General features: G+C 34.6%; 1 protein-coding gene across 3 annotated transcripts; it reads right to left on the reverse strand.

The window, feature by feature from the left end:
• Nucleotides 1-762: 762 nt before the first annotated feature.
• LOC139481277 (regucalcin-like) lies at nucleotides 763-10,847 on the reverse strand. 3 transcript variants are annotated; one of them, XM_071264478.1, is made up of 6 exons: nucleotides 9,688-10,847; nucleotides 4,879-5,053; nucleotides 4,202-4,381; nucleotides 3,462-3,677; nucleotides 1,693-1,836; nucleotides 763-1,058 (listed from the first exon to the last, which is right to left on the reverse strand). In XM_071264478.1, the coding sequence occupies exons 2-6, from the start codon at nucleotides 5,033-5,035 to the stop codon at nucleotides 853-855; spliced, it is 903 nt and encodes a 300-aa protein (XP_071120579.1). In that variant the 5' UTR covers nucleotides 5,036-5,053; nucleotides 9,688-10,847; the 3' UTR covers nucleotides 763-852. The 3 variants fall into 3 exon arrangements, with proteins under 3 accessions (XP_071120579.1, XP_071120562.1, XP_071120571.1); XM_071264461.1 differs by having other exon boundaries at nucleotides 9,342-10,847; XM_071264470.1 differs by lacking the exon at nucleotides 9,688-10,847 and adding an exon at nucleotides 5,283-5,374.
• Nucleotides 10,848-11,006: the final 159 nt, after the last annotated feature.

Here is an 11,006-nt window from a genome sequence, read left to right on the forward strand (position 1 = left end):
TTTAATAACTTCTTTGTACACCTTTATGTTATATTGCTCAATACTTTAATTATGTGGTTAGTTAACTTTTAATCCCTATGAGCATGACCAAGTTAATTAAATCTAAAAATATTCCAGTGACTTGTGATTGAAATAAGGATTTGCTCAAACAATATCGAAAATTTGAAAATCCATTTTGAACATGTTGAATATATATTATGCAAATAAAGAGATTTTTTTTAATGTATTCGCACGAACTTTTAAACGAAGCAAATCAGTGTTCGTGGACGGGGTGCGCATATTTTAGGTGTCAGACCACCAATTACCCCTATGTGAAAGTAGGCCTACTCGGATCCACAAAAGATGACCATGCAATCCATTTATACTTTTCAGGGTCGTCACGTTTGACATAGAAACGGGCATGATATCAAAAGAAACTTGAAAACATTTAAAATTAAAATGTACTGCAAGTAAAAGAGGGACGAAAGATACCAGAGGGACAGTCAAACTCATAAATCGAAAATAATCTGACAACGCCATGGCTAAAAATGAAAAAGACAAACAGACAAACAATAGTACACATGACACAACATAGAAAACTTAAGAATAAGCAACACAAACCCCACAAAAAAACTAGGGGTGATCTCAGGTGCTCCGGAAGGGAAAGCAGATCCTGCTCCACATGTGGCACCCGTCGTGTTGCTCATGTTATTACAAATCCAGTAAATAGTAAACTATAGGAATTAAACACACCAAAGGCCAGACATAATAAAAGTTAACTCATTCTTGTCATAGATTATAATTTAGTATGAATAAAACGAAATAATGTAATGCTGTTTGATATTGAGTTCCATGCGATGTTTTCTTGATAATTTATCCCTCGTACATCACTGCAGGGCAGCCTTTTATGCCTAGCCCAGTTACTCTGAATATCGAGCCTGACAAAGGAAACTTGGATAATTCGTCTAATGTACACCCATGTCGGCTACATGTTACGAACATGTCGTCATAATCTTTACCGCCAAAACAAAGTGATGTTGTCCTCAGGCCAGGTACCTCGACTGTCTGAATTTGTTTACCTTGAAAAAAAAGTAATAAACAGTATCATAAGTTTCAGTATGTTTCTAATCTTTCTATATTCAAATTCAAACTGAGGTCAGAAATTTCGAAGAAAAATAACTAACAGTGAAATCACAAGAATTTCTAAGTGTTATCTGTTTTCAGAAAAAAATCATGCAACAAAAAAAAGGGTTAAACACTGCATACAACACGTGAAGAATGCGTACTGATTGATACTTTAATCTGCGAGAACTCGATACTTTATAAACACAAAATCAGCTTGCCGTTCTCAAATATTTGATGGAGGCAAATATTCCTTGTAAAGAGGCTATTTACAGGCTTTAAAAACATTTTCCCGTAAGTTTTTATATTATAAAACACCTATCTCGCTCGGAGAAATTCGAGGGTAACAATAAACTTGCTACTGTCCGAATAGCAAGTAAATAAGATAACTTTTAATAACACACCAAGCATTGCACGCACCTTTCAGATCTTCAAATATATTTCACTTATCTGCGCAGTATTATGTTTCATTTTTTTTAAACCATTACTTAAAAATATCAGATGGAAATCAGTGATCATTATTAAAAGCCCTCGTTGTTTTGCAATTTCTGCCCAAATTTCGACAAATAATTTCTGATATTAAACACAAACCTGTCTCAGGATCGAATCGTGTAACCCTTCCGCCATAGAAACATGCCACCCATAATTTCCCTTCACTATCAATGGCCATACCGTCTGGATATCCTAAAGTTTTTTCGGTGTCTGGTGGTAATTGCACAATGACTCGTTGGTTACCTGATAATAAAATGGCATAATTAAGCATATATTATCACATAAATATTGCATACCTTTTTCCAGACATGTCCCAAGTCAGGAGCCTCTGGCCTTTGTTAGTCTTGTATTATTTTAATTTTAGTTTCTTGTGTACAATTTAGAAATTAGTATGGCGTTCATTATCACTGAACTAGTATATATTTGTTTAGGGGCCAGCTGAAGGACGCCTCTGGGTGCGGGAATTTCTCGCTACATTGAAGACCTGTTGGTGACCTTCTGCTGTTGTTTTTTTCAATGGTCGGGTTGTTGTCTCTTTGGCACATTCCCCATTTCCATTCTTAATTTTATGCTAAGAAAATGAAGTTTATCGTCCTTTCCTTCGTCCCGCTCAGTCAATCCGCCATTGTTCATGCCAGACGTTTATAGTGGTTTCAGGGAAAATAGACAAAACTTGCATTTGATCTAATGTTAAACGTCTGGCAATGTCGGCCATGTTGGTTGATGCGCGAGGTCATTGGACACACATACCCAAATGATGATTGTGATCATGTTTGGTTAAATTGCACTAAGTAGTTTCAGAGACGAAGTAAATAGACGACGGTGACAGACGGTTGATGCCATGTGATGAGAAAGGCCCAAATTGACTAAAGGGCAGATATGCCAAAGACGATACTTCACAATCGTTACGTAGAAAACAAGAGCTTTAGAGACAAAAACCCAATCAAAAACCACGTGTAAACTGTTGCTCTCAAGCAGAATGAACAGTGGTGCATGTTCCTTTGTAGTTTTCGTAGAGAGTACATTGAAGTAGAAAAGACGGACGTGTCTTCTCTTTATGACACATGGAACTTATCTGTTGTATTTCCTGACACAGATACCTCATTGGAAAGAGCTATATAAATATTAGTCAAAAAAGACCGTAAGTAATTTCCATTAAAGCCGTAACAGCGGCAATACTGGTAACGAATTCATAGTTAGTTTTCTCGTTTCATTTCTTTAACATTTTTCATTTCGGGGCCTTTTATAGCTGACTATGCGTTATGGTTTTTTTTTTCATTGTTGAAGGCCGTACGGTGAACCATAGTTGTTAATTTCTGTGTCATTTGGTCCATTGTGAAAAGTTGTCTCATTGGCAATCATACCACATCTTCTTTTTTTTATAATCAATAGTATTTAAACTGCTGAAGAAAAAAAATCATACGGTTCTAGAGTTATTTTCCTATCGAAGGTCGGTGGATCTCTCTTGGCACCCCGGCTTCCTCCACCAACAAAAACTGACAGCAACGATATGAAAGTAGCGTTAAACACCAACAAATCAATCACAATCTAGACTGTTATATCTGTACACGTATTTAAAACAATAATATGTCCTGCAGCAACGTCAGGTAAAAAATAACAGCGTAGAAACAGCACAAGTCTTGAAACCAATTTCTAATTTGCAATTTTCAAAATAAATAATGCAGAACAATTGATAAAAAATTTGCCACACATAAAAACCAAGATGCACTGATTTGACAACACGGTTCAATTTAAGACTTTTTAATGCATTCTTTATTAAGAAAAAAAATTGAAATACAATTTATGTAAGTTTTAAAAAAAACATACCAAGAAAACCTGTAAATACGTTCATTGTGTTTTCTACTTACTTGGGGTACCAGTTTCGATATCATAGTCAAAGGCATAAACACATCTTGGTATAGAATCAATGTAATACATAGTTTTGTTGTCAGCTGACCAGGCCAAACCATTTGAAATGCTCACTTTGTCAAGATGTTTCTTTATAGTACCATCAGTATCGATACAATATAATGAGCCTTGTTCCTTTTCAACAACAGCTACCTGTTTCTCAAGTCCCATTGTACCTTTAATTAAAAATTAGATTTTATTAAGTATGTCTGATAAGAATACCGCAATTATTCGATCGCTATTGAAAGGGGTCAGTGCACATCCAACGGATTCAGTGCAAAGACGTCATACAGAGTCTGAGTAAAGAATACCTTGCTTAATGTCAAAATTATATAGAGGCCATAACTACATAACAAAAGATTTATTTATCGACAGCAAGATAAAATAAAATAAATAATGGCAATTACTGGGAATTATCTATTTTACAGAATTAATTACAAAATGTATTTAAAATCTTCTGAAACTACAAAATAAATGCTTATTAAGAAGTTAAATTGCAAAACATAACAGAATCTTCACCTTAAAATATGAATAATAACAAAGTCTCGCCATCAATATATTTCAACGGAAATAACTTGTATGTTAATAGTAGATGGCAACATCAAATTTTTCAATAATATATATAAATGTCACATTTCAATAAAGATGTCAACATTTTCAATTGTATATTTCAACTTTACAATTCAACAAATTTGCATACCTGCCCATATTCTACCCCGTGGATCACATTTTGCATCGTTAAACCTGGTGCTTTTATCCTGGTCAACTTCGTGTAAAACAGTAACTGTTTTGGTATCCCACTCAAGACGAGCGATTGTCTGTCCCAAACCAATAATTACATCCCCTTTCTTTGACGGTATGACGAATCCGATAGTCTTTTCTAGATTTTAAAAAAAAGGAATAGTTATGGAAAAATAAGGAAACCTTTTAATAATGCTTTACAACCTTGTGCATGTAACAAAAACTGACATCTTTTCATAATGGTTTACTGCATTGTGTAAACATATTATCTCTTTACTGCTTTGTGTAAAACTATTGATTATTTTATTATTGGTTTTTTTTTTCAAAAAATAATATCTCGATTATTTAGATTGAAATATTTATGTAGAACTGGACAATGACCGGGGGACGTAACCGCCTTATACTACTTTTGTATTTATATAACGAAATGGAATATTGGTGCAACCATAACAACAATGCAACGGACCCTATCAAGACAACTCTAACTAGATTTTAATTTGACGAATATCGATTTGGATGTAAAACGCTTGATCTCATCTAGTGTCATTATGTATCCCTATACTCATTATGCATCTTATGTATTGAATTCAATGGAAATGTGTACCATGTTGAATACATTAACATAATACTCATTACCTAATTTAATTTTTTGAACTCCCCCTGTAGCAGAGTTCCATCGAGATACACTTTTATCTTCTATATCAACATAGTATAGTGTCTGTGAAGCTTCGTCCCAATGAGGTCCTTCACCAATTGTACTACATGCATCCCTAACTGCTACTTCTAACGGCATTTTTAACTAACCTGTTTCCTAGGGTAAACAAATTTGAAAAACGTAATACTTCAGTAACATTTTCATATTGGTCAAAAGTAGATTAATAAAAATACCGAACTCCAAGGAAAATTCAAAACAAAAAGTCCCTTTTCAAATGGCAAAATCACATTAAACGAATGGGAAACAGTTGTCACATTCCTAAACTGGTATGGGCATTTCCTTATGTAGAAAATGGTGGATACACCTGGTTTCATAGCTAGCTTACCTCTCACTTGTATCTTGTATGACAATAGCATAGAATTCCATTATATTGACAACCATTTGTGAGCAAAACAAACATGCATAATAGTTTATAAAATGCATCAAAATAAAAATATCTACATATTTACATAGACAATAATAGTGTACTGACTTAACATAAAGTTAATAAGAATGAGGCTTAAAAACGGGGAAATGCGAGGCTCTGTCTAGCTGTCTCCCGTTTCGGGTCGAATACTTATATTATCGTTGATACGTCAAGTCAATATACTATTATTGTCTTCATACAGTAATTATAGAAAAAAACATTTTCAACTGTTGTTTATTGCTTTATTGTTATTTATTTGATTTAAATATTGGTAAACCCCCCTTTAACAAGGCGTAACATCTGGCGGAGAAATATACACAATATGTACATTATCAATCGATGGTGAATGATTTCGTAGAATCGTTTGAGTATGGGCTAAAATATGAACAATAAGCATAAAACATTATGATTTATAGATTTTAAACAAAAAATATTAACAAGAGAAATATGTTTTTCCAAATAATTGTAAAAAAATTAAGTTTGAGTTGTTCCCCTCTACAGGTTGAAGTGGTCATCATGAATATTTAATTATAGTTCCGCCTCTACTATTTGAATATTCATGAGCAAAAAGTGCTACGTAGATTTGACTATTGAACGTGTAGCTATAGACTAGTTGTTACATATATATTGATAGCAGCTACGTAGCTGCTTCGATATTGAACTCAACCCTGGTCATTACTGTTGAAATGACATTTTTGGGAGCCGAGCTATTTCCCCGTTTCGGGCCGAATCCTTATATCGTTAATTGAAATGTCAAGTCAACCCACTATTATTGTCTTTATTCTGCAATCTAGAAAAAAAACCATGTTCTATTGTTGTTGATTGTGTTCTTGTTATTTATTTGATTTAAAGGTGAGGAAAAAAAAACTCTTTTTAAAAAAAGGCTTCATATCCGGCGGAGAAATATACAGCACGAAGAATTATACAACACGGAGAAATACACAACACAATGAAATTAACATTACCAGGGTTGAGTTCAATATCGTAGCAGCTAGATTTTGACTATTGCACGTGTAGCTATAGCTAGACTAGTTGTTACATAGATATTGATAGCAGCTACGTAGCTGCTACGATATTGAACTCAACCCTGTTGAAACCAATCGATGGGGAGTGAATTCGTTTTAGTATGGACTAAAATATCAACAATTAGCATCTATACTATTAAACGAGAAGACCTCATTTTGTGTGTCGCTTCTCCTCCTTCTTCAATAAATTAATCATCATACTATTAAACGAGAAGACCTCATTTTGTGTGTCGCTTCTCCTCCTTCTTCAATAAATTAATCATCATACTATTAAACGAGAAGACCTCATTTTGTGTGTCGCTTCTCCTCCTTCTTCAATAAATTAATCATCATACTATTAAACGAGAAGACCTCATTTTGTGTGTCGCTTCTCCTCCTTCTTCAATAAATTAATCATCACGACTCTGTGTTCTTTAGGTAACATGCATAGTCGCATTTGCCATCCGTTCTTAATTATTCAGATTGAGTTATTTTGGGAGAAAAACGACAAAATAGGTGTCCGAATATGGTTTCCGTTATCAGACTGACTTTTAGTCATAGATAAGACTTCCGGTTTTTAACATGCACATGAACAACCAATCGTATGATAGATTAAAAAAATGAAAAATAAATAAGCCAGTCAGAGCGTTCTCCTTATCAAGGTTTTTAGATCGCAAGAACCACAACTATTATACCTCCTTAGGGAAAATTATGTTTTTAATCCACCTGTAAACTACGATTATACTACTATAATATACAGAGGGTTTCTGTTTTCTGTCTGCTTTTTTCTGAAATATCTACTATATAAGGTGTCATACCAGTAACATATATATATTGAAATAAGTAAAACATGTGGAAACAAGAATGTGTCCATAGTATACAGATGCCACATCGGCACTATCATTTTATGTTTAGTGGACCGTGAAATGGGGTAAAATCTCTAATTTGGCATTAAAATAGAGAACATATTTACTAAGTTTCAAGTTGGTTGGACTTCAACTTCATCAAAAACTACCTCGACAAAAACTTTAACCTAAAGCGACACAGACGGACGATATAATTTCCATGAATGGGACATAATTGTTGAAAGTGAAAGTAGTGATTTGGCCAAAATGAAAGTAGGGTAGAGATTAGAGGGAGACAGGACTTATTCGGGACGTCGGGAATCGGGTGTTTTTAAGCTCGGGATTTCAGGATTGATATTTACGGGGTGCGGAATATTTTTTTTAATTTTGAGATATCGGGATATGATGTTTCGTTAAAATACGCAATAAGCTCGGGATTTCATGTTTTTAAGCCCGGGATTTCGGGATCAGGACCCTCATTTATACGAGATTGGCATGTCAATAGGGCTCTCAAAAGGAAAATCACTGATGGATTGTCCTAGAAGCACATTTTATTAGAACAATAATGGTCTATAAGCAGTTTAATTTATTTCATGTTTGAAGTTTTTTAATTTAATATGACTTTTACCCAAAAAAATGCATTGTAGCAAAGGGGAAGAATGATTGTGGTATAAGGCCAGCAACACGAAAAATAAGAAGAAGAAGAAGAAGAAGAAGAAGAAGAAAACTAAAATGAAACATTAAAAAAAATGTATACATTGGCAAGAAGGACAGATTGGAGAGGTTGTCATGAATATTTAAATATAGTCACGGCTTTACTGTTTAAATATTCTTGAGGAAAAGTGATATCGAGTCAGTGACTGTATATGACATAGAAATATATAGTCATTTTGACTTGTCAAATGTAACGAGTGCAGTATAAATAGAAATATACAGTCAACGCATTTTGACTGCTCAAATTAAACGAGTGCAGATCTTAGAACTGTCAGAACAATTTGTCATAAAACTGTTCTAAACTGTCCTAAAACAGTTCTGCCTGTCTAAAACTGTCTAAAAGTTGTCAGGATGACAGTAGATAGATACTGTCCTGGAACAGTTCTCCTGACAGTTTTGTTGAGAGGTTAGAAGTGATCTCACTGTATATATATATATATTTTTTTTTATCAAAGTAAAAAGCCATAAACAATTCTTAATGTACATGTTTCATAGCCCCTCCCCGAAACTTAACAAAATGGTTCTCCCTTGTATGTGCGCAAATAGTTATCACCGAAATAAGTTATTGTTCTCAATGTGTTTGTTTATTAATTTTGCTGTTTTCGAGATTTGGTTTGTTTGCCAATAAGACAACTATCAATTTTACTTTGAATGACGTTGATGTAAGCAAATGAAAATGTAAAACACATAGTGCAGCTAAAGACAACTTCTTAATTACAACATATACACGTGACTGACTTTGGACAAGCTCATCAGAAAACTACTTGGATATTGATTGTGGAAATTATGAAAAAGTAAAGAAAAAACCGAGCAAAATTCTAAAAAAGACAACAATATGGCTTATAAATTCAATCCCTGGACCATTACAGTGGCGGATCCAGGGGGGGGGGGGGGGGTGGAACCCCCCTTTTTTGGCCGATCAATGCATTTGAATGAGAGCATATAGTTGGACCCCCCCCCCCTTTTTTACTCTGGGTTGGGAACCCCCCCCCCCCCCCCTTTTAAAATGGCTGGATCCGCCACTGCATTATTTAGTATACAGGGCCTATACAAATATTCGCCAAACGTATAAGTATTGGTAGTTATGCAACGATAAACAAAATAGCATAATTGCATAAATAGCATATTGATCTCTCACAATTAGTGCTTATCAAACTGACTTAATGTTCAGCTTCTGGAGCCTAGGCGGTCCGAAACTCCCGACTACATGTCGCCACATCTACAACTTATGGACATACATTTTGTACTTCTATTTCCGGATATTTAATTTGCAACAACAGCTTTGAAAGAATAAGAGTAAGTTAACATTATGTTAATTTTAGATATTTAATTCCGCCCAAACCGGCTCTAGGAGCCATAAGCATTACGCCATGTTAAAAGCAATGGAACAAAGTGCAAAACTACATAGTACTTACTATCTTCTTCTCTCGTGTAAGCTACCTTAATAGTACGAATATACAATATTATCATATAAACTGATTTTGAAATGACCTAGATAACCATTATCCACAATATCGTTATGTCAACAGATAAAGAATCTTGGGTGTTAGAGAGTCTTTATACCTAAATTCGTTGTTTTTGGCTATCTACAGTGAAGACACAAAAAAAAGATAATGTGATTGCTGCGTTGAAACTCGTGTATACATGAAACGATATCACCATAAGTATTTTTCTCTGCTTAAAAACGCGTGTCGTCTATCCCTTTGTGTTAATTTTCCCTGTCCCGTCCGACCGTCTTGTTCCATCCTTTTTAATTTTTACCTTTCAATTTGGTTTCCGTGACGTCCACTGCAAACTGTCAAAGGGAAACAGCTAGCCGTGGCAGTAGTTTTGTTCCACCGCCACACCTTTTGTCCATCTATTATAGTCGTTTTAAGCATAATTGCTAAAACCATATAAAAGTAATAACAATCGTCTCTTAAGACAATAACTCATAACTGCACCCAATTATTTGTAGATCTTCTTATACTGATTATTTTGGTGGTTTAGTTTCATATATTTTTAAGACGTCTGACAATTTGAATCCGTAAATAAATGGTAAACTTGTATGGTTCGATGTTTTTAGAATTTTGCTAAAGTACGGCGTACGATGACGACAGACTCTCAGTGATTGCAATAGCCAACTTGCATCAATTCATATTTTTAGTAAGTATCAAGAAATAAACAGTTGGGGTGATTATTATGGCCTCGTTTAATACAACAGACACAGCTTTACTTTTAGTCTAAATTGTCAGTTACCCTCATTTTAGTTATTCTGTTTATGCTATGCTATCTTTCTTCTGATACCTATTCCAACATCGGACTCGGGCATCTTTTTATCTGAGTTTAACTGTGAGTATTGGTGTATGTTTGTTTATTCCACCGGTTGGCTAGAGGTATAGGGAGATGATTGAGACCTCACAAAACATGTTTAACCCTGCCGCATGTCTTCGCCTGTCCAAAGTCAGGAACCTCTAGTCTTTGTTAGTCTCGCGAATTTTCGTTTTATATTATGGGTTATTTATAATGTTAGGCGTTAGGTGTGGCGTCTATTCCGCTGAACTAGTATACATTATTGTTAAGGGGACAGATAAAGACCACGTCCAGATGCGGGATTTTTTCTAGCTGCGTTGAAGACCAAATGGTGGCATTGGGCTGTTTTCTGATCTTTGGTCGGGTTGTTCTCTCTTTCACACACTGCCCGTGTTCATTCTCAGTTCTATAAAATGTATTGCTTAAAACCTTTTCTGGGTGTTTTCCAAAGAATACCTAGGTTCAATTTGTGTATAGTTTTGTTTAATTATGAGCATTTTTTAGTCTTTGGGGAAATGTTTTTAAATTAACATTTATGTTTTGTAAACATGCGTCTCTGTCTATCTTCAGTGTACCATTACACCAAATATACCTTTTTCGTAAGCAATAATAACATCACTGATTTCGATGCTAGAAACAAATTGAGGCTATAAAAAAAACATATCAAAAATATAATGCCCATTCAAACTGTTATGATCCAAATGGTTATGCGATATCTTGAGTTTCACACAAAGCAGTACCCGGCAAGAATACGAATATGTAATTATAATGACTATAATGATACGAAC

Source organism: Mytilus edulis, chromosome 1, assembly GCF_963676685.1.
Source record: "Mytilus edulis chromosome 1, xbMytEdul2.2, whole genome shotgun sequence".
In the NCBI taxonomy this organism is placed as follows: Eukaryota; Metazoa; Mollusca; class Bivalvia; order Mytilida; family Mytilidae; genus Mytilus; species Mytilus edulis.

Bases quoted from the DNA above. Each gene is read 5' to 3' on its own strand.
- LOC139481277 (XM_071264478.1), bottom strand. From the start codon at position 5,035: ATGCCGTTAGAAGTAGCAGTTAGGGATGCATGTAGTACAATTGGTGAA. The intron at 4,382-4,878 runs GTAATGAGTATT...TTTAAAATCTAG, and splicing joins AGTTCAAAAAATTAAATTAG to AAAAGACTATCGGATTCGTC. The intron at 1,837-3,461 runs GTAAGTAGAAAA...TTTTATTATCAG, and splicing joins TATCGAAACTGGTACCCCAA to GTAACCAACGAGTCATTGTG.